Source organism: Brassica rapa, chromosome A06 (assembly GCF_000309985.2).
Source record: "Brassica rapa cultivar Chiifu-401-42 chromosome A06, CAAS_Brap_v3.01, whole genome shotgun sequence".
NCBI lineage: Eukaryota > Viridiplantae > Streptophyta > Magnoliopsida > Brassicales > Brassicaceae > Brassica > Brassica rapa.
Genome location: NC_024800.2, coordinates 23198358 through 23222996, shown reverse-complemented (window position 1 = coordinate 23222996; position 24639 = coordinate 23198358). Strand labels below are relative to the sequence as shown.

Sequence of the window (24639 nt, the reverse complement as noted above, 5' to 3'; positions counted from 1 at the left end):
TAGGTAACAAGCTGATTTTTTAGTATGTATTGTATCTTATTCCAATACATACATATTAATGAATTTAAATATTATTTTTAAACAGCTGTTTTCTAATACTGAATACATTTCACTAAAAATGAACATATGAAATAATTAAATAAACACTGTTTTGTAAAAGACATAATTACAATTAATCAAATTTGGACACATATCACCAATTGATTAAATTCTGACATATATAGGTAACAAATATTAATATAGTGGAACTAACATGTGATACGTTTCACATCATAATAAAAGTTGTTTAAATAGAGATTATATTAATAATTCAGTTAATTTTGGCCAGATTAATATATAATAATAAGTTTAATATTAGTATTTTTTTTGGTAAACAGTTTAATATTAGTATTTAAACAGTTGTTATCTAAAACTGAATAAATTTCACTAAAATAAACATATGAAATAAGTACTTAAATGTAAAAGTTATAATTACAAGTAATTAAATTTGGACACATATCACTAATTGATTAAGTTTTGACATATTTAGGTAACAAAATGATGTTCAGTATGTATTAATATATTAATATTTAAACAGCTGTTGGGTAATATTAGTTACGTTTCACTAAAAATTAACATATGAAATAACTTCTGTTTTGTAAAAGACATAATTACAGTTAATCAAATATGGACACATATCGCAAATTGGTTATATTTTCTACATATACAGGTAACAAACTGATTTTTGCTATGTGTTAATATATTATTCTAATAAACATACATATTAATATAAATAAATATTATATTACTTGAGACAAAAAATGTTCAAAAAACAATATCTCTCATTTAATTTTTGAATGCAGACAATATATACCACAATAGTGCTATAAATAGTTACACCGTTTTGTTTGCTTAGCACATGTTTCATTTTGATACGCCTGAATTTTACTTCTTATATAAGTTTTATCCAACATCCTAAACTTCAAATGTATACACCGCGCGCAATATATATGATATATATAACATATACTATGTACTTACATTGAGTCAAGCTTAAGCAATGGTAAAGTATATGGTCGAAATTGATTGGTGTCTAGTTCAGTCTAAGCAAACTAGTCTTGTTCAAATTATTATTATGGTAGGCTCTAAGTGCATACCCATATGTTCATGAGATGCAACATTGAACAAATCATATGTCAAACCATATCAAAAGGTAGCATAAATACGATCAAGAGCTTGATATACAGTCTTGAATAAATTCATGTCTACTTTAACAAAATCTTATTAATTAAGTGGAGCAATCTTGAATTTGTGGTACTGTACTTTGACAATGATTTTGAACTATCTACTGCAGTAGCCATGAGTATATAGTAACTCTGTGTTACAAATCGGCTACTAACAAAAACTGTGGCCAACTCTAGTAGTTGCAGATTTAATGACGAAATTTATTTTCAACGTATAAAGAAAGACTCGAATTAGTGAATTTCATTACCTACACCACATATAAAATAAACACTAAACGGACCCTTAAGCTTAAGAACCCCAAAACAAAAGTGGTAGCCCATTGAACGAGCAATGACTGGGTACAAGCCTACAACATACAGAAAATGACCCAACGGACCCTCACAACTTATACTCCAAGCTTTTAATATAGTATACGTTTAAATACTCCACCACTGCACTCATATGTTGATTTTTAGTAAACTATAGTACTAAAAATCAGGATCAAAATGTACATTGAAAATCTAACATAAGAATTAATCTAAATCAGAAAATAACAGTAAGATTACATTAGATGTTAAACGGAGAACATTATCATGGTTCATGTATATTAAAGGGTATGACTGGGTATCTTACTATAGAGGTATAGAGGAAAAGTATGTGAAAAATTATGGTTTCTCTAACTCCCACTATTTGTATCAAACATGTGAAAAAGAAAAAACAAACGTCACATTCACTCCTCACTAGGAATAATCATTGATCTGTTTTTTTACCTGTAATTATGTACTTTTAGACAGTCTCGGTAAGACAGTAGCATCAAATCCATATATTAAATTCGTGTGGATTCATCATTGTCTATTAAAACTCTTATCAGTACTTTGTCCAATCATGTCTGTTGGATCTTTTTCTGTCTAGATTCAATGAATCTTGCTGGTCAGTAACTTTGGAGCTGTTGTGGTGGCACACTTCAAGAAGTGGATAAGTAAAAGAAGATAGTTCACTCTCTTTTCAAAACGTCACAAACATATCACATTCCTCGATTATTTCAGTATTTTTGAACACTAGTTAGGACCAAAGTTCAAATACCCATATGTTTTTAAAAGAACATAAAATATCCGGTAACTAACTAATCTAGTGCCTTCGTTCAATTATTTGACTAGGTTTTCAAACTTACGCACTAGGTTTTGTTTCTAGTGCGTACGTTAGATTTGGCCACTAACTACAAAAGTCACATGATCGTTGAACACTTTCCTACCAACTGGTCTTCAAACTTCTCTTTCTTCAATAAAAATAGTTTTTCATCACTTAATTTCGATCTAGAAATAGGCATAGATAGATAAGTCACCAGGATTTTTTTTTTTATTGCGAATATAGTTCAATGAGTTTTAATGTGGGGACCCAAAACGTGGGTTGGAGAGAGCTAGCCGAATCTCTTTGGTAACGTGTCTTTCTTGATTACTCGTATCTATCATTTTGTCATCGTCCATATCGTTTTTTGTTTGTTTGGAATCATCGTCGTCCATATCGATTTACTTAAAATAAACTTTACATTCGCGATTGAAAACTGGAGTTCAAGGATAAGGACACCCGACAAAAACAAAAGGACTAAGTACACAACTATAAACGCTATGTTCTTACCTGAATAAGATTATATCAAAACCCATAAAGTGTTTACACTTAACAGCCAAAATTTGAGTAACTTTTATCATTGAGCGACGGCCCTTCCACTCAGCACCGTCAGAGCACTAAGTCCGCCTTTCTTCCCTGCTCAACGGGTGGGTATGAGGTCAAGCTCCTTTATGGCTTTGCTGCCAGCATTAGAAATACAATTGTTTATCCTAGTCTAACTCTCTTTTGGAACACAACCTAAGAGCATGATTATCGGAGGGTTCTTAAGTTGGGGTTCTTAGCGGAATATAAGAACTCGTCTTTTAACTTTTAACGAAAAAAACTAAAAACCGTCTCTTAAGAACCGTCCCAATAATCATGCTCTAAGTATCTAACAACTGCATGCAGATCCAAATTCACAATTCTAAACCCACGACCGCCAATTAATTTGCTCGTTCAAACTAAATTTATATGATCTAGAATGCAATTAAAGTGCATGAACAAATCAATTGTTAAAGAGATCCCAAAACTCAAACAAAAATTGGTGGGTTGAACAATTATTGGGGATAAAACGGATAAGATCGTAGGATCTTGACCCTTGTTCAGCATGGTTAGCAGCATCCAGGCGATATGATAGCTTTAATGATCTGGAAGTCTAACCGATTCACTTGTTTTGATAACTAGCAAATATGGTTAGTGGTTTTAAATCTAGGGCATCTATTTATAGACACTTATGACTTTTATAGTCAGATAACATGGTGGATTCTAACTAGTTGATATTAACTAATAATAATGAGTTTATAAAAAACTTAATTTCTTTTGAACAAAAAAAAATTTAATTTCTTATTATTTAAAACAGTATTATTAGTTTGGGTATAGTTGGACGGTATTGTATTTTCGAGTTTTTTTAATATGACAGCAGGACGAAAATTTAACAAGTAAAAATTTTAAGTATATCTTTGTAGGATATGAAAAGATTTTTAACGTTAAAATTGTTTTGAAAAAAAAAAAAAACTATAAGTATTTAAAGAAAAAACTCTCAAACTACTTTATTTAGTGAATTAAACCCTTGCTAGTCATAATTACTATTACTACCGATAAATATTTAGTTTAGGGCTTTATACATTAAGTAAATATAGTTGAGGGGTTTTACCATTAGAAATCTAAAAAATAAAATCAAAACCAAAATTTTATAATATTATCTAAAAATTTATAGTGTTTTTAAATATTATCTTAAATTTTCAAAATTAAGATTTTCAATTTTTTTAAAATATATGAGTTTGGTGTGTTTTTAACATCAACATTATATATGTGTAAATTAAAAATGTAAAACCCATAAAATATAATAAAAATTATCTAAAGATTTATTATTACATTTTTCTTAGATAAGATATTATTTTTATAATATTTTCTTGTTTTCTAAATTTTTATTCTTTTAGTAATTTTATTACAGGTAAATCTTTAGATAATTTTTATTATATTTTTTGGGTTTTTACATTTTTAATTTATACATATAAATATATAGTGTTGATGTTAAAAACACATCAAACTCATATATTTACAAAAACAAAAAAATGCTAATTTTGAAAATTTAAATTACAAATTTAAATAATTTAATTAAATTTTGAGTTTTTTTTAAAGAATTTTAATGGTAAAATCCCTCAATTTTATTTAATTAATGTAGAAATCTCTAGAATAAAAATTTACCAGTTGTAATATTAATTATGACCTGATAGAGTTTAATTCATTAAATAAATTTAGTTTGATGATTTTTTTCGTTAAATACTTTAGTTTGGAGGTTTTCATCCAAAACAAATTTAATTAGGAGTTTTAACGTTAAAAATCATTATATTTGTAATTAGTGGGATTATTTTATATCATGATATTACAGTCTTTCGCCAAAACAACGAAACCTTGAATGAAAGGGCATTCAATAGGTTTACCGAAGAAAAACAAAGCATTCAATATTATAGTTCATCCGTACGAAAATACGAAATATATTGTCGGCCTTGGCCTTTTTATATTTAATCTTCGAGTATTTTCATAAATGAAACCAAGCAGCGTGGCTAAAGTCTAAAGAGTTGAAAGGCCAACTACTCAGGCGGTTCCATTTCTAGATGGTAACAGGTTTATAGATCTTACCATCATAGTAACAGCATAGGACTAACATTAAATTGCTTAATTATTAAAAAAAAAACTTCTAACATATCTATCTATTATATTATTTATCCTATTGTTTAAGAAGTGAATTTGCTGATTTGTTATGCTACCCATAATTTTAGTTTTAGTCACATTTTATGCTTAATTATTAATTTTAATAAATAATTATAGTGATTTAGCTGATAATATATCATTGTTTTGAGAGTATATAAAAATAATAACGATAATATCATAGTTAAATTTATATTTTATTTAGTAATATTAAAATATTATATATGTTTATATTATATTTGGCTTCGTAATATTAAACCAATTATATTTTTACCACAATCAATATCAATCATTGTGATAGTTTCTCAAAAAGTTGGCAAAGACTCAAAAATATTAGTATACTATTATTTGTAGTAATTATTTTTCATTTTCAAGTTAAAATTTAGAGTGTTTAAAGTCTTTATTACCCTTAATAAATAATTAGATTAGATTTGTTAATATATAATTACTTATATAATAAAAATGAATTTCATTAATTTGATAATCATTATTATCTAAAAAGATCCTATATTATATTATCTAAAAATATTCTACATCATAATATTTTAAAATAAATATATTTATATAGTTTTATTTATATATGAATGTTTTCAAGCTTATTTTACGTAATAAAAGATATTTAACATGAAACTTTTATCATATAATTTTTTTTAATAATTAATTAATTATTAAATATTTCAAAACCATGAAAATAATTTATTTTGAATGATTTTTGAATTGATACTCTATCTATTTATATCTTTTTTCTAAAATTATAAACACGCAAATGCGGGCAAAACAACTAGTTAAACATCAAATAATAATCAGTCACAACATTACATCACAATTATGTTTTAAGAAAAACATTACATAACAATTAGAAAGTATGGTACAAGGAAGAAAAACGAATATATATGTAAAATAAATAATATCTCTGTAACATTATTTGAGAAGTCAGTTCTTTATGTGTCGCGTTCACATTAACTCTCACGGTAGTTGATTACGATGATATATTTAATGAATTAAATATATCTAATTATCATTTTAAAATTTTTATTTTATTTTTTCCTTTTTTATTTAGTTCCCTTTTTCTTTATTTTTTCAAATAGCCAATATAATAAAGAAAATTTATAAATTTTAAAAATGAAAATATTTTTTTTATATATAGTGTAATTCATAATAAGGAAAGTTCACAAAATAATCTTGATTTAAAGTAAATAATTAATATTCCCTTTTAAAAGATAATCTTAAACAACATAATATATATTTTAAAAGTATTAAGCAGTTTATTTAAATCTATCTACTTCTCAAATTATTACAAAATAATTTAAATAACATAAATTAAGATATTTTTAATGAATAAAATTTAATTTATTCTTTTTTATTTAAGTTCTCTTTTATATTTTTCAAATAACATATATGATAAATAAAAGGGCAATTGTCAATAATAACATCTTTTTAATTTTTGTCTCAAAAATGACACTAGAAGGAGAAAGTCACAAAAATGACATTCATTAAAAGATAAAATATCCCTAATATCCTTGGTTTAAAATTAAATAAACAAACAAAAATAAATAAAAACAAATTAAATTAAATTAAAAAAAAAAGAAAAAAGAAATTTTTTTTATAGTTTCAGATTATATGTTTTCAGATTCGAAATTTTTTATAATTTTTTTTATAATTTTTTTTTCGAATTTGTTTTTATTTTCTTTTTGAAACTGTTTTTTTTTTATTTTTATTTTTAATTTTTTAGTATTTATTTTTTATTTTATAAAATTTTAAACCATAATTCCAAAACTCCACCCTTTAACTTTAAAGCTTAAGGTTGGGATTAATTAACCCAAGGGGTATAAGTGTATATTTACCTTCTTTAATGAAATCTATTTTTGTGACTTTGAGCTTTGAGTTTTAGTTTGAGAACAAAAACTTGGTTTTGTGCTATCCTAGTCTTTTTTTCTATATAAAATATTAATAAAATTTAAGACGAATATATTCTTTATATATAATGTGATTTCATAAAACGGAAAGTTCAGAAAAATAATTTTGATATTAAAATAAAGAAATAATCTTACCTTTTAAAATTTATAGGTTATGTGTTTATGTAACTTTGTATCTATCATCATTTTTTTTTATAATTTTATTTTTCCAAATTAACATATACTAAATTACTAAAGGTTTTGATGTCAATCAGGCTTTTAAACTTTTTAAAATAACATTCACAATTTTTAAAGCCAAATTCTCTGAAGCCATATTTCTAAAGGCAAAGTCTAAAGCGAAAGTCCTTACCAATTGTACTTAATGAATAGAAACAGTTATACATTAATTTGATGGAATATATGTAACACAATATACCCACAAAATGAGTAACTAGACCAATTCAAATTTTTTTATACAAAGTCAAAAAATTTTAAAAAATAATATATTTTTATTTATAGTAATATTTTTATACATATAAATTATAAAACGGCTCAACATATGAAATTTTCAAATAATATTATAAATATATTAACCAACTATTATAATTAAGTATTTGTATAACTCATATATATGCATAAGGTTTCAAAGGACTATCGTTATTATATTTATTTATGTAACTTTGAATCGTCAACACTTTAGTTTACTTTTACTATTTGATTTTCAAAACAACATATATTAAACTATACATAATATTGTTAAAATATGTTTACAAATCTAAGAGAAGAATCAAACTACATCAAAATAACAAAATTAATCAAAATTTTAAGTTATACAACAAAAATATTATAGTTGAATCAGAAAAGTAAATGTTATCTAATATATCCAAATAATAACCAAACAGTCAAGATATTATATATCCAAAATTGTACGTCTAGTTTAAATAACATAATGTTATTTAAAACCATCCATATTGATTACAACATAAATAATAGAATAATTAAAAATAAAATATTAATAAAATATTAAATGTATTTATTTTATAATATTTATAGCCGTGTATGAGCACGGTAAAATTACCTAGTAAAAATGTATATGAGAAGTAGCTAGGCAGTTAAATAGTTTCTAGTTAGCTGTTACCTTTGAGTGGTAAATGTAGCCAACCCCCAAAAATATGGGTTAATGCAAATGCAATGGTTCTCCTCGGCTCTGGAGATTCTCTGTACCGCTATTAGTGTACTATTATAAAATACGGTATGATTGGTATACAATTACATAAAACAAATTATATTTATTTTCTTTAGATACAACCCATGATGAATTGTTTTTGAAAAAATTAACGATCTATTCTCAATAACGGAAACGTTTTTCATAGGTTTGGTAACAAAATAAGAAGAAGAACAAATTAATGTTCAATCGTTATGTGCGACATGTCAAAAATAATTCACCGAATCACGCATGTATGATTATATAATGATAAAAACAAATAGCTGTATTGTTTTTCAATTCTCAGTAAAATAATCGATACAACATATAAATGAAGAAAATTTGACTTGAAATTTTCTTATAAAAAATCTCACATCGACACATCCGCATCAGCATTCTAATCCAAGTCCATTTAAAAAAAATGTCCATTTAAGAGTAGAAAATAAACATATAATTACTATATGGAAGGAATAATACTTTGTGACCACACCTCTCCTTATATATGAAGCCCACTTTGACAAAACAAAGCATACGCCTCTCTCTCTTCCCTCTATTTTCTTACCCTCTCTCTCTCTAGCTTTCTAGAAATTCTGTTTTACACTACATGTGTTTATGATGGTGGTCGAAGAAGAAAGAAGTATGGAGGAAGGGCTTCTCAAGCTGAAGAACCAAAACGACACTTCACACTGTCGTATTACTGCCTGTGTTATCCTCAGCACTTTTGTCGCCGTATGCGGCTCCTTTTCCTTTGGTGTTGCGGTAAGTTATCATCTTACTTTGCTTGCTCTTTTCTTTTACAAATTTATATATTACAATCAGTAAATACTATGCTTATACAAAACTGAAAGAGTAACACTGTTTGTGGAACTAAAATTATAATGAAAAGTTACTTAAAAGCTCCCCCTATAACGATCGAACTCGTGGCCTTTAGAAATTGGGCTAATTATCTTACTAGTAGAAACTAAAACTAGTGTGTATATATGTATTGGTGACGTCATTTACGTGCCATGATCCTATCTATATATCCTTTACGTCTATTTTTTTTGTAACTGTCCTTTATGTCTATTTGTTTAATTGTTTTTTTTAATGGTTTTTGCAGGTTGGTTATACTTCAGGTGCTGAGATAGGAATTATGCAAGACATGGGCCTTTCTATTGCAGAAGTATGCCTATCTGTTATTCTATTTTGATAAGCGAATATTAAGATTAAATTAATCATAAAGTACTGATTAGCAGAGACTGAGTCACTGAGAGTGACATATTCATACTAGATTCTTACATAGATAAGTACAACTGCATCAGGTTAACATGTCTTATTTTATTTTTTTTAATTTTAACTCCGTATTATTTACTTCTTTTCATTCTAACTGAAATAGTTAACCTTCAATTCAAATGAAGAAAATGATATAACGTCGTTATCCCAAATAGTGAAGTTTATTACGTGTGGTTCACTTTTAAATTTAAAAGATAATTTTTTTTTAAACAAATTTAAAAGATAATTTTTAATCGTAATATATATGACAACCCAACGAAAAATAATAAATTTGATTTTCTTGTATAATATTAATATATATAAGGTACCGTATATGTGGACTTATCGAAATCATTCAAAATAATATATATACTCTATCCTCTACAGTACTAGACGTTTAAAATATACTGAAATGCAAATGCCTTTACTTCTTATTATTACATATAGGAACATCGACATTGCTTTCAAAAAAACATTGACATTCACGAACAAAAAAATATTTGTAAAACATCAAATCATTCCATTTTTGGTTTTTACCATTCAAACAATCATTTCTTTCTCTTTCATGTTTTTAACTTTCAGTTATTTAAAGTATAATAATTGATATGAATACTTAACATGTGTTAGTTTTCTAATTTTAGTAACTAGTATCCCACTTAAACAAACCTACTCATCAACTTTTGCGATTTATCTTTGGATTAACCTGGAATTCTTCAGTTTTCAGCATTTGGCTCATTCTCCACGTTGGGAGCTGCTGTCGGTGCGCTGTTCAGCGGTAAAATGGCGATCATGCTAGGAAGAAGAGGAGTATATATATTTCTACCCTTTCATAATCTTCCAGTTTTATGTCTAGTAGAATTTGATAATATCGTATTTTAGTTTTAACCATTTAAGAAAGAAAACATACATTTTCTTTTCCAACTAGAAATGTTATTTTGTTTCCTACCAATAACATTTTTTTCTGCTTTCATGATTTAAAGACAATGTGGGTGTCCAATATCCTCTGCATCACTGGTTGGCTATCCATCGCTTTCGCTAAGGTATTAAAAGATTTATAACCACAAACATATGTCTGTGCTGTGAAGTCATTATTTCTTAAAAATAACCAAACAATTTAGCTTGTGGTTAAATAAATCCAACAATTAAATAGTGTTTTGTTTGCATGCCTGGAACATGAAAGGATGTGTTGTGGCTGGACTTTGGAAGAATATCATCAGGGATAGGAATCGGCTTGATTAGCTATGTGGTAATTAACTTGTTAACTACTTACTGATACTTTAATAGTTTATATACATTTAACTTGTTAACAAGTTGCGTTGCTGTTTATTTATTACGTATATATATATATATCGATTTAAAATTTAAAATACTTATATTATACATGGAGCAGGTACCTGTCTACATAGCCGAAATTACGCCAAAACATGTTCGCGGTACATTTACCTTTTCAAATCAGGTAATTTTGTTTTCTTTCTTTTCCAAACCATTAATACTTAGCTACAGAAAATATAACGAAGGCCGACAAAGAAAAGAAAAGCATATCAGCCAACATGAAATAAAGTTTGACTTTAGTTTGATAACTTTACTCACCGATATGAGCAAACAATATAAAACTAAACAAAAATAAAATCAGTTGTGGTTTTATGGGGATATATATGCGCTCTCTTAAATAATATAAAAATGTATTTCACCAAAACTAAGTAAAAGTATTTCTGAAAAAAAAAAATATAGAGAGAGAGTATAGAAGTAAAACATTTAAAACTAATAATTAATGAGTTTTTAATTGAAACACGATATCAAAACTTAAAAACTGAACGTATACGCTATCTCAACCCAAACAAGACGAAATTGTTTGACTAATTTTCTATTGATATGATCCAAAATTAGTCTGGCTCATCATCTAAATATATACAAACCTAATCCAAATACCACCATAATATCTATATTTGTTTGTATAATCGGAAAGTGTCAATCGTAAATCATATTTCAGAACTTGAAGAAATTTTAACTTTATTGTGAGTCCACTAACCCTTTTAAATTATCGTGTGACTAACTATTAGCTTCTTCAAAACGCTGGAGTCTCCATGGTTTATTTCTGCGGGAATTTCTTGGACTGGAGGATGATGGCTTTACTAGGTAAAATCAGTTATTATTTCATCACAGAATCAATGTGGTGGTGATGTTCAAATACAAAAGAAAGTGGTTATAAGTGTACAAATTACCTGACAAAAATCTACTATATTCCCGGTTTAGGTGCTTTACCATGCGGCATTCAAGCAATCGGTTTATTCTTTGTACCAGAATCCCCAAGATGGCTGGTTGGTTAATTTTTATATTTCTTAGTAAAACCCGTTATCGAATCTACTAACCATGAGAAGAAATAGAAGAACCTTAATTAAACTATTTCAATTTTTGAAGGCAAAAGTTGGTACGGAAAAAGGACTAGAAAATTCACTGCTTCGGCTTAGAGGGAGAGATGCTGATATTTCACATGAAGCTTCAGAGATTCAAGTGAGTTTTTACTATAGTCTTGTATCACAGGTTTTAAATGTATATTCATTACTTGACATTGACATGGCTTCAAATGTTACGAACTGCCCCGCCCTGCACCGCAGTTAACAGTAACAAAAATCTTTATATATACCATATATCTATACGTTTTTATAACTGTTAAAACCGCATTGCAGTTAAACCGCTTGTTCCGTACCGCTCAAACCGCAGTTACCATTCGGAGAGAGATAATGTAGAGACTAGAGTCTGAATGATTTTTGTTTTGTTTTCAGCTTATGACCAGAATGGTAGAAAGTGATTCAAAGTCAAGCTTTTCTGATTTGTTCCAGAGAAAGTATAGACATACTCTCGTGGTACAGTGTTAATATATGTTGTAAAAATAAGTATATAAATTAATTTCCTGACTATAAATGGTTACATTTATCTGCACATCATTTTTACTACTCAGGTAGGAATCGGGCTAATGTTAATTCAACAGTTCTCAGGAAGTGCTGCTGTAATCTCTTATGCAAGTACCATTTTTAGAAAAGCTGGTAAGATTATGTTTTATATACACACACAGAGTAGCATTCTGTCTATTTGTATTTGCATATAAATTTTAAACCCCAATAGATTCTGTACTTTTTTTTTCTTTTCAAGATACTCATATTTCTTCTACCAATCAATTTCTTTTGCATTTAGCATGATGATTCCATTAAGTTACTTTCAATTTTGTTTTCTTTAACAATTAGTTTTGAAACAGGGTTTTCGGTTGCCATTGGATCTACGATGTTAGGCCTATTCATGGTAAGTATATACATTTCTTTTCAAATGCTTTATGAACACTAATACTACGTTTATGAAATCAAACTATTTTTTTCTACTCTTTATTCAACTACTAAGTTTTTGTGATGTTTGTGATTTTATCGATATTTTGGGGGTTAAACAATCAAACTTCAATGAATTTTTTAAACTAAGAAATTCTCTATATATAATTACAATTTCCATTTGTTTGTACTGTTCTTAGCATTGAATGACATTTGTGGCTATTCGCAGATACCAAAAGCCATGATTGGTCTAATTCTTGTAGATAAATGGGGCAGACGGCCGCTCTTGTTGGTGAGTTTTTTTCTTTCTAATTACGCAATCATTTATCAACATATAAAAAATTGAAAGTTGTCTAATATTTTATTACAATTCGGACAATATAGACTTCTGCGTGTGGGATGAGCATAACTTGCATGCTTCTTGGACTCGCTTTCGCATTACAGGTTATTTACGTTTTTATATATATGTTTTTTGGTCATATATTCAATTCTGAACCAATGCTTTTAATTTGTATATTTGGTATGAGCAGAAAATGCAATTACTTCCAGAACTAACTCCAGTATTCACGTTTATATGCGTTACGGTAAAAGATTTGCTCAACTTTCACACCGTCCTATTGGAATAAAACGTAGTACAAACAAATAAACATTGATGTTATTCTTTCTTGGCAGCTGTATATTGCAACTTATGCAATAGGCGTGGGAGGTCTCCCTTGGGTAATTATGTCAGAGGTATACATGACTTATCTCAAACCTTTTTTTTTTTTTCAAATGTATACCATTTTGTAAATAAATTAACTAATTAATATAAATGTATGACGTTTGTGTATATGCAGATATTTCCAATAAATATAAAGGTAACAGCAGGGAGTTTAGTTACGTTAGCCTCATGGTCAAGTAGTTCCATCGTCACTTACGCTTTCAACTTTCTATTCGAATGGAGCACTCAAGGTATGATCTTTGGAACAAAATTAAATAAATTAATAAGTTTATATAATTATATATATCTTAATAAGATTATTGGGTTATATATATAAAGGAACATTTTACATATTCGGGGCTATCGGAGGAGGAGCGTTGCTCTTTATTTGGCTGCTCGTTCCGGAAACGAAAGGATTATCACTTGAAGAAATACAAATTTCGCTTACAGGTCAGCCCGATGAGATAAGCCATATGTAGATTGAAATGTTTATATTTTTATTTAAATTCAGTTTATGATGCTATGCTCATCGACAAAGAGAATTTTACCCTTTTTCATTCTGTGATTAGTATTTTAGTTTTTCTAATACTTAATTAGCCATTTTATGTATTTTTCCGTGATTGTAATTAAACACGGCCTATGTTCATTGTATATTTGTATTCTATTTGTAAGATATTAAACAAAATGTATCATTCTACATCATTTACATATCAAAATGTAAAAAATGTAAAAAAACGTCTATAGATAATCAAGTGACGGTTTATGGTATCAGTATATAGACGTTTAAACGTCTATTGATTATCTATAGACGTGTTGTCCAAAAAAAAAAAAGATTTTCTATAGACGTTTAAAGTGATATACAATGTGATAACTGGCATAGTTAAGGTTTCTCACATCACATATTTTATCATATTGTACAAGTGTGTTTTATAAAGTAACTACATTCCAAAAGCTGGCTGCTTCAACGGTTTTCAATAGATTATAACACAGTTTTAAAAACATGTCCAAGCTTTCTGTTTGTTTTTTTAAGATGGTATAATAATAGTACTCTAGAAAGTGTTGTACTGACACCACCCAATTCCTACATGAACCTGAAATATTCAAATAAATTGTTTATTTAATTTTTCAATAGATAAAACCATGTAATATAGTGGTTGACTTCATCGTCTGTATGACTGTATCACTGATTCACCATCCGAATTAAAGTTTGGTAAACACGTAAAGTACGAGTGCGAGTTATTAACAAAATAAATAAAATAAAATAATACGTAAGTAATAATTACTTAATTTTAGTTTACAAAAAAAAAATTACTTAATTTAATAGAAAATTCAGAAGTTAAATTTTTTTACCATGACATTGTGTATATACTTTCTTGTAACATTCCAGTTTTGTGCTATTTAAAAATGTTTAAAATTAATTTAATTATTTATGTATTCAAAATTACACTTATCTTTTTTTTTTTGAAAAAACATAAAATACACTTATCTTATCAGTTGTACACAAAGAAATTCGAGAATTAAGCGTATCTGAACCAAAGTAGTGAAAAGATAAATGACAATTTCAAAAATAAAAATAAATAAATAACTTATCGAGAAGTAATCCATAGTATCGTGTGATTAAGTTCAAAACATGAAAAAGTCATATGAGTAAACAAAATTATTGAGCATTCTAAAAATTAAAGTGTCACTCATCACACAAAATGAGATATACGCCAAGTGAAAAGTGTGAAAAACCCATTAGCCATGTGCTTTCTCGGCGATGTACTTATTTCCGGAATAAACTAGTGAAGCTCTGTCTAGAATCGCCTTCTTCCACTTTGACATAACCTAATAATTTAAGTGTTGCCTACAATAAATAAATAAACAAATATATATATATATATAGATATATATATATTACATACATCTGCGAAAGTAAATCGGAACCAACAGGGGCGGACCTAGAAAATAGTTTAATATGAGGCACAACATATAAATATATATTACTTTATAATTTAAAAAATTAAAATAATATACATTTTTAAAAGGCATTAGTCCTTAATTTTCTAAAACATGTATATATTAAAAGAAGATAATTTTCCGAATTTTAAATATCCATTTTTAGTAATATCATAAAATTATATATGTACATGGTAATTTCATTATAAAAATATTCATTCATTTTAGCTTAATTTTAATCTCAAGTATTGAAACAATATATTAAATAAAATAATTGTTTAAGTTAAATTTTAATAAATTATGTTTTTATGGAAAATCTAATATTAAAGAAAAGGAAATAAAACAGTTATAAAAACAATAGTTTTAGACAATAATAAAAACAAGAGAAAATAACTTATGGAAAAGTAATCAATGAAGTGTAGAAAATTTGAAAGAACAAACACGTAACAAAAAGGTTCGAACTTGGATGGCATAGGGCACACTTCAGCTTAAAAGACCACGAGATCTACACAATTCTCTCTCTCATATACTTGCAAGGAATTATATATAACTTAGTATGTGGCACGTGCCACACCTACTCCATACGTGGGTCCTCCCCTGGGAGCCAACCAATAATGCAGGGAATAATCCATCCACAATGTTATATTTAAAAAAAAAAGGTTTTTGTAAAACAAGAAACGAAGAATTCTAAAGATACGGTCAGGGAACATGGAAATCAAATAGATATACGAAGTCAGAGCATGAGACCAGCATGTTTTTTTAAAATCGCTATTGTGAACACATTAGTAATAAAGGAGATTTACATAGTGGAACTGGTTGGCAAGTCATAGCTTGTCCGCATTAAAAATGTTGGCCAAGTTACTGTAACTAATCACGTGTTATTGTCCCGTACGTGTCCTCTGCCTACTGTCACTTGCACTATTATTTTACAAAACAGTTTTGAACCGTACGTGAATATTGTTCGCCCCTTTACAGTGTGAACATTATAAATAGTAAAATAGAGTATCTGTATGTTCAAAACATGAACAAGAAGTATATCATTTATATATACATCATTTTTTTAAAAAAAATCAAGATTCTTCTGATTCAGTTTTGGTTTTATCTAAGAAAACATATAGTTTCATGGTCACTAAAACAATTAGCTGGTTGATCAATCACCAAAGCAGAATACACATCAAGCTCGTCTAAACTCCATTAATGGGTCACATCACGTCTTCGTGAGCTCAGTGTTACGGTCAGAAGTACATCAATGACCTACTACAACGATAGATGAGATAACCCATTTCATTCCATTCACATATGAAAGACTTCGAGATTGACAATCAATTTATTTGAAAGCTGATCCTGTATCATACTGACATATGTATATCAAATTGGCAATACATTATTGAAGGCTCTATCACGTTCTAATTCGACTTGCCCGATCTACATATGTGTGGATCAGACGAAATATCGATAAATACGATTTTTAAATGTTCTGATGCCCTTCATTTCACGGTATGTTTTAATATGTACTAGGGACCACGGTTTATTCAATTATATTCTGTTGTTTGTTTGCCATGACATATTGACATGACACAGTGATTGACACAGCAAAGAAAACACCAAAGTTTTTTAAATAATGATAGTCAATTTCACAATGCGCCACTGATCATAACCTAACCTAACTGATGGACTCGCTTCAATATTTTTTGGCTTCTGTTTTTCGATGTCTTGTTTATGTTTTTGTTAAAGTTGTTAAATGCAGTCTCTCTTTTTTTTTGTTCACCTTTAAATGCAGTTTCTAGAAATCAAATATCATATATCACTTTCACATACGCTAAAGACGCATGTTACAAAATGACCAATGGTAAGAGTTTTGTCGATGCATACATTGTGATAGTTGCATAAGTTGCCCCACTTTAATAGTTAAATTTTCATATATTCAATTGTTTTTGACGCCAGAAATTTAGGCTTCACTTATTTCGTATAAATCAATAATAAATCGTATTCTATTAACTCGTTATTGCGAGTCAGGAGAAGTACATTTGCGATCAAGATTGCTTGACATGATATGGATAGGGGACCATGTTTTGTTTAATCATATTGTGTGTTGAGAGTAATCTACTTGTTGTTTTCATTTGCGTATTAAATATATTTTTATATTTTCAGTTCGATTATCAAATTTTGTTTTTATGATCCTTGCTAGTAATCTCTTTAGTTATTAGTATTGACTGATATACAACTTAAAACTTGACTCCGCCACATACAAATAGTAAAAAATATACTGAATGATAAAATACAAATTAACAACTGGTTTTAAATTTATCCTAATATTAGCATTTTATAAATAAGTATTGAATGATATTTACATATTCAGTTTTCATGTGAATGATATGCAGCTTTTTCACGGTTTTGTATTTTTCAGAAATATGACTAATCCCCCAAATACATACAACAGTTAAACATATATATACCAAATAAGAACATAAGAAAACGTATTTAAACTAATTAATCTCCCTAGTTTTATGATACGGCGATGAATGATATATCACTTATATTATCCACGTTCACGTTCTAAAACATGATTCAGAAATTTTTTATCATTTATAATATCATCAAATCTTTATGTTTAAACGTTTTTGAAAATTACTAGTAATTTCACTAAATCAAAAATGTAAGACCAATTAATTGAGATGAAATGTTTGCATAGAACTGATATTTACACTGAAGATGCCGAATTTATGATTACACCTCATAGATAAACTTTGCAAACTGCACCAACCCATCCAAATAAGATTCCTACCTAGGTTGTATGTTAAAGTAACCATTGAAGAAGTTGTTCTTGACTGGAAAACTATATTACATTATTGTTGATGGGTTTAAGCCTTTGAAGGAGTTTTGAGATTGGGTTTTCAATGTTAATACTTCCCTGGATTGGGTTTTATAATTAGCCTTTTGTCTTTTCTTGAAGATGCAAACATAATTGAGCTGCAACTCCAGCTTTAGATCAGCCTGGCTTGTTAGTCGTTTATTCTTTCTTTTTTTTTTGGAGCAAGAGCTTCAAATGTAGTTTTAGGATACATATTTTAGCCAGGTTAATTATACTTAGGTATGTTTGTTTGCTTGTTAGTTAGAAAACCCTAATGGAGTTGGACCTCCTCTTATTTGAAAGCTGAGGTTAAAAGAATCCTTATTTGGGTCAAAGAAATAAAAACAAGAAACAAAAGACTATACTTTCGTGGATGATTAAATTTTAATTTATGTAAATGGAATAGTAATAAACCATAATGTTACGGTACACCATATACTAAACCAGTATTTTTATAACAAATGTTCCATCAAGAGAATTTAATATTCAGATGATGAAAGACTTTCAACTTCATTAGAACATCTATTCCAAACTTCGTTAGTTCTGAAAGAAACATGAGAAGCAAAGCGGTTGAGTTGATAATAGAGAAACATCACTTTTCTAATCTCCATGTAGTATTGTTTTTCAGCTTTTACTACCTTCACACAACACTCTCTAGAAATAGTTTTTTTTTCTCGTAAGAATCTTTTCAATAGCATCTTCAGTACATTTTTTACAACTACTTTCCATTTTATCCTTGCAGGTTCCGAGATACATCATGTATTTTGTTGGGAGGTTTTCAAGCATATTAAAATTGTAATCTTGTGAAGCCGGGAATACTGCCTCCACTGCATCCATCTCGGGACCAAGATTAACCAATGGGTGGTTGTCACCATTTTCTCGGCCCAAACTTGGATACACAAGTGATACCAAAGTAGATATGGAAAAAGCCATGGAAATTTTCTTAAGCTCCATTATGTCTGATATTTTTTAAAAACTTTTTATTTTAATTGTTTTTCTCCTATTCCCGTGATCTACAAGTGTGCATATATAATAATCCACTAGTTAAGATAACCAAGATACCGCATTAGAATTAAGAAAACGAGCTAAATTTATTATTTTATATCCCCTATATATTATTTGAGAAACATTGCAACATTTTTTGTAGCTACGTGTCATCACTAGAATGATTCTTAGAATCCTTAGAGAAATAGGTTGGTCCATCTAAATATATAATAAGGTTTTTATTAAACCACAATAAATACATTATTAACGTGCTTCGTTATTTCCTTAAATAAGATTACAGAATTACTTAATGTGGCTAAAGTATATATGACAATTAATGATTTTGAATAATAAAGATTTGATAAAAATAAGTTTGTATTATAATTATATTTGTTTAATTTTAAGCTATTAAAAAAAATTAAACAATCATAGTAACCATATAATAAAAATTTTAAAAAATTATTTATATATTATATTTTGAATTTTTAAAAACGAGTATAAATTACTAAAACTGTTACAAGTTTCACATTCAAATTTTGTGATCTATGATTTAAAACTTTTGTTATGACATGCTACAAATAATTAAAAAATAATATAAGTTGAAAGTCTCATTTAATAAGAATCAAAAATAAAAGATATATAAATATATGTATCATTTTAAATTAAACTATATGCCATATAAAAATACATAAATATCTTAATTTTGAAATTTACTTTGAACGTTTTTTGACAAAAATGTTGAAAAAATATTGACAACTTAATTTTTTTAAATATTATAAATTACGTAAACCATTAATCACACAGTGAAAATTTTGTTATCGCTAATTTAGACTTTCTGCTATAACAAATACAAATGATAAAAAAAATATGAGCAAAAAGCATCATCTAATAAATATTAATATTAAAATATATCATATATATGTTACTATCATTTAAATTTAATTATATATCATATCAAATAGAAAAAAATATTTTTTTGATTTATAAAATTTATTTATATGTTTGCACCAATTTAATTATATAAGTAGTAGATAATAATTTTTTAATTATTCAATATATATTTATTATTTCATAATATGCTATAAACATATAATATATAAAATAATTTATATATATAATGTTTATCCCGCACAAGGCGCGGGTCTTAACCTAGTTATATAGTTAAAATAGTATAACAAACCACTAGTTTAGAATACATCTTATAATAAATCAGTATTTAATAACAAGGTTGAATCAAGATTATCAAATCTTGTCATTGCGAGATAAAGATGGACTTTCAACTTCAGCAGAACATATATCCCAAACTTTTGTTAGCTGTAAAAGAAACTTGAGAAACAAAGCGTTTGAGTTGATAAAATTGAAACATCAATTTTCTAATCTCTACGTAGCATTCTTTTCCAGCGTTTACTACCTAGATATAGTTTTATTCGTAAGATTTTTTTCAATTTACATCTCTTTTAACCATCACCCATCTTATCCTTGCCGTTTTCTAGATACGTTGTAAATTTTGGTGGGAGGGTCTCGAGCATGTACATATTATAATGAGAAAAAGACTAGAATAGCACCAAACCAAGTTTATGTTTCCAAAGTAGCACTCAAGGTTCAAAGTCACAAAAATAGGTTTCATTAAAGAGGTAAATATACACTTATACCCCTTGGGTTAATTAATCCAAACCTTAGGATTTAGAGTTAAGGGGTGGGGTTTTGGAATTAGGGTTTAAAATTTTATAAAAAATAAATATTAAAATAAAAAATAAAAATTTTTAAAACAGTTTTAAAAAGTATTTTTAAATTATAAAAAGAAAATTTGAAAAAAACAATAAAAAAAAAAAATTTTTGAAAAAAAAAATTATAAAAATTTCGAATCTGAAAACATATAATCTGAAACTATAAAAAAAAATCTTTTTTTCATTTTTTTTAATTTTATTTTATTTATTTTTATTTATTTTTGTTTGTTTATTTAATTTTAAACCAAGGGTATTAAGGATATTTTACCTTTTAATGAATGTCATTTTTGTGACTTTCTCCTTCTAGTGCTATTTTTGAGACATAAACTTCAAAAGGTGCTATTATTGACAATTACCCTATTATAATCTCCAACTACATACATTGTTTTAAATTTATTTCATCAAATGCCTTGTTAGTGTAAACCCCGAGGCTATAAACATTAATGAAATTTTGTGTTTAAACCATGTCTTACTTCAATATTCCATTTGGCTATATCCAGAACCAGCCATGCATCTCCCAAATCCAAAAAAAAAAAGATTTTTAGAAGCATATATGTTTTCTGCAAATAAATGTAAAGAGCTTTGCCTAGTCATGTCTTATTAACCTTTATTAATTAGAAGTACAAAGATCTTTAAGAGAAAAAGAGAGAAGGGAATAAACCAACAGAAACATGAATCAATTTGACTGTGAATGTGGATCCAATCTCAATTCAAATAAATGCTGTCCAAGACGGCAAAACCAGCCGCAACACCACCTTCATCTGATGACGAGACCTTTGTGCGCATCAGATAACCGCTCTGCTCGTTTATTATAACTCTCTCCTTGTTCCTACACGTTAGCTCAAAAATTTATGCCACAACATATTAAGTAGAGACTCAATTTCAAGCTTATACCAAACTCTTCTTTCTACTCACAGTACCTGAGGTAAGCACCATAGATTCCAAGTTCTGATATAGCTTGATCTCTGTGGTAAACGCCTTCTCGCACCAAGAAAACATTTGACACTTTTGGGAATATCCTCTGCATTAGGATATACGCAGCGTTCTCTTCCTCTCCTTCTTTCTGCAACCTCAGAAGATTTTCCCTCACATCATCTCCATAGATGTTGTTACCTGAAAGAATCCAAGAACATAAGCTTAGAATATGAGGGGGAAGTACAGTAGGAAGACTCTAGGGGACTTCAACAGGGTTCTAACCTCCTCCTTCTCTCTGAGGCTTCATAACAAACAACTCAGGTTTCTCAATTGCTTTCTTGATGATTTCTGGATCGTCCAAGCTCCAAAGTCCAGCAAAGCATTTCCTCAGCTTAGCAACGTCATCTTTGTTATCCATAAACCTGTTTATCGAATGTTCAGTTTCAGCTTCCCTGCAAGATAAAAAGATGATGATCTGTTTTACCTCTCGAGAACACCTGGTTTTGCAAGTTCTTGCTGGATTTTCTTGGTGCCAGCTAAGTGATAAGCTATAGAGGGGCATTTAACTGCTGAGGACTGCTCTATAAGCAGCCTAGCATTCCATTCCTTCAAAAATCACAACACTGATTCAGAATATTCTTAAAATGGTCAAGCCACAAAATGGGAAAGAAGATACTTTACTTACTGATTCAGACGGATAATCTCTGGGAGTATAGCCTGATCTGTAATAAACCACCGAGACTTCTTGGCCATCACTGCAACAACAACAAAAGCTCTTTCACATAGTTTTCAACAATAAATGGTTTTAAAAAAAAACAACTACTTACACAATAAGGGTTCCATCCTCTTGTACACTCCCTTCTGTTTCGACTTCTGCTAAACTCTTCCTAATGGTTACAATACTGTGCGTGTTTTGAAGTTAAAGAAGAGCAAAAAACACCTTATATAGTATAAAAATTCGAGATAGAGCCTCGGAAAAGCGGAGAAACAAGATATAAAAGAGGATATTTTTCTCTCAGTACGCTGCTTAGCCAATGCTGATCGTACATGTTGCGTTCATCCGGCTGCACAACTATCATGACTACCGCTCTGAAACAAAGAAAGATTCTATCTTTAAACATGAAACCTTTGGAAATAAGTTCTTTGGCTAAGTCTAACCTTGGGTTGTTGTACTCCAACCAAGCTTTAGCCATTGCGTCAGCAAACTGGCTATTGGATGTGTTTTTGGGTACACGTTCAGAGTCTAGGCCAAGATGATCCCCATGAGATCTAAGCAATGACCTGCAAACAAGAGAAAGAAAAGAAATTTAAAAAAATGTAAACCTTTTAGCTAAATCAGAAGATGGTGTAGTATGGGAGATAAACGTACTGGTGTAGCTCGGTAACAAGACGACCAAAGCCTGGAAAGGAACAGGAAATAGTATTCATCTCTATCTGAAGAAGCGATTTTGTTTCTTCGTCTAGCATATAATCTGACCGGTGTAAACCCAAACGAATGTCCTGCAAACACAACCACATCCAAATGAATATAATCCAGAACATTCTTACCAAGGAATCAAGATTAACATGAAACCAGACCTCTTTCTTGTTGCTTTCTAGCATCTTGGAGTGAATGTCAAGAAGTCTAGATGTAAAGATGTCGGCTTTCTTCGTTCTGCAACATATAGAGAATCAATCAAAGACAGCTACTTTCAGATAGAGAGAGAGAGAAGAGAGAGTTTAGATAACTCAAACCTGGAGAGACTGTCCTGTATGAATTGGGCATCCAAGCTGACACGATCAACCAGTTCATTGAAGATAGGAGCAACTTCACAAGCTTGCTTCCAGTAACTTTCTGGGAACTGAGTTGGCAGCAATGAAATCGGGGCGTGCGTCATACCAACCCCTGGAACTGTTCCTGATTTCTATAAATCAAAACTTTCTCATCAAACACATTCTTGTTTATATCATCCATAACAAGTGATATCTAAGCTTGATTCAGATGGATAATTCAAATTAGCTACACAAGACTCAATACAGATGATCAAAGTTTGAATCTTTCCTCTCAACTTTGTGTGATTAGAACATCAAAAGGCGGGAACTTGAGAGTGGGGACAGCAACTAACCTGATAAGTTTTGTCACCAACGACGAGCCCGTGAAGGGAACACCAAACGAGAGCATCATAGACCAGTTTCTGGACAAACTCGTCGTCAAAGTTTTCGACTTGGAACATGGGTTTGTGTGATTCCATCGCAAGAGATCTCCCACACGCCTCAAAGGGACCAATGAAAGTGGAAGAAGAATAAGAAGAAGAGTTAAAAGAGAGAATAGCAGCCACTGCCCATTTGCAAGCCTTTTGGAGGATCACATCACGTTTAAAACATGTTCGTCTGCCAAAGATCACTACGACGACTTTTCCAAGGAATAATATTATTCTACTTTTAACATCACAGATCTCTCTCTAGAAAAGTTAAAATCTCTAATTGTTTGAACCAAATGATTTTAATCTAAGAAAAAGCGTTTAATACAGTACAGTATAGTCAAGTTAGAGATGCTTTTTGAACACTATCCAATTTTTTACTCAAAAAAAGATTTCAAAGTTTTTGTTCTCCAGCATCATGTACTATAGAACCACTGCTTTGGCAACATTTAAAACATCTTTATGAAGTGGTCACTGGTCAGGCAGGTGAGAGTGGTTAGTAGTTGAAAACTTGTCTTCTTAGCTGCAGGACCTCGTTCTATACAAATTGAATTCATTTGGGGATATAAACTATAAGTAATGCAGCCAACAACACAACACAACTCTTTATCTTCTAAAAGGACCCCAGCTAGTTGCCTGATCGTAAAGAATCCACCAA

The 24639-nt window shown here is 29.0% G+C and overlaps 2 protein-coding genes across 3 annotated transcripts; one reads left to right on the top strand and one right to left on the bottom strand.

The window, feature by feature from the left end:
• The first annotated feature begins 8622 nt into the window (after positions 1-8622).
• Positions 8623-14096, top strand: LOC103874545 (sugar transporter ERD6-like 17). 2 transcript variants are annotated; one of them, XM_009152967.3, is made up of 18 exons: positions 8623-8877; positions 9218-9280; positions 10087-10176; positions 10350-10409; positions 10550-10615; positions 10760-10825; positions 11430-11505; positions 11623-11687; positions 11788-11880; positions 12153-12233; positions 12329-12413; positions 12623-12666; positions 12916-12978; positions 13071-13130; positions 13217-13270; positions 13359-13418; positions 13523-13637; positions 13726-14094. In XM_009152967.3, the coding sequence occupies exons 1-18, from the start codon at positions 8731-8733 to the stop codon at positions 13863-13865; spliced, it is 1428 nt and encodes a 475-aa protein (XP_009151215.1). In that variant the 5' UTR covers positions 8623-8730; the 3' UTR covers positions 13866-14094. The 2 variants fall into 2 exon arrangements, with proteins under 2 accessions (XP_009151215.1, XP_018508081.1); XM_018652565.2 differs by having other exon boundaries at positions 8707-8877; positions 13359-13403; positions 13588-13637; positions 13726-14096.
• Positions 14097-21408: 7312 nt separating this feature from the next.
• Positions 21409-24346, bottom strand: LOC103874543 (glutathione synthetase, chloroplastic). Its single transcript, XM_009152965.3, has 12 exons — positions 23907-24346; positions 23536-23705; positions 23380-23455; positions 23171-23301; positions 22960-23082; positions 22810-22890; positions 22629-22709; positions 22487-22556; positions 22286-22407; positions 22084-22223; positions 21807-21999; positions 21409-21715 (listed from the first exon to the last, which is right to left on the bottom strand). The coding sequence occupies exons 1-12, from the start codon at positions 24030-24032 to the stop codon at positions 21592-21594; spliced, it is 1437 nt and encodes a 478-aa protein (XP_009151213.1). The 5' UTR covers positions 24033-24346; the 3' UTR covers positions 21409-21591.
• Positions 24347-24639: the final 293 nt, after the last annotated feature.

Coding starts and splice junctions, on each gene's coding strand:
- LOC103874545 (XM_009152967.3), top strand. CDS start 8,731: ATGATGGTGGTCGAAGAAGAAAGAAGTATGGAGGAAGGGCTTCTCAAG. Junction 10,410..10,549: donor TATCCATCGCTTTCGCTAAG/GTATTAAAAGAT, acceptor GGAACATGAAAG/GATGTGTTGTGGCTGGACTT. Junction 12,234..12,328: donor AGTATAGACATACTCTCGTG/GTACAGTGTTAA, acceptor TTTACTACTCAG/GTAGGAATCGGGCTAATGTT.
- LOC103874543 (XM_009152965.3), bottom strand. CDS start 24,032: ATGGAATCACACAAACCCATGTTCCAAGTCGAAAACTTTGACGACGAG. Junction 22,000..22,083: donor GCCTCAGAGAGAAGGAGGAG/GTTAGAACCCTG, acceptor GGATTCTTTCAG/GTAACAACATCTATGGAGAT. Junction 21,716..21,806: donor ATCTATGGTGCTTACCTCAG/GTACTGTGAGTA, acceptor GCTAACGTGTAG/GAACAAGGAGAGAGTTATAA.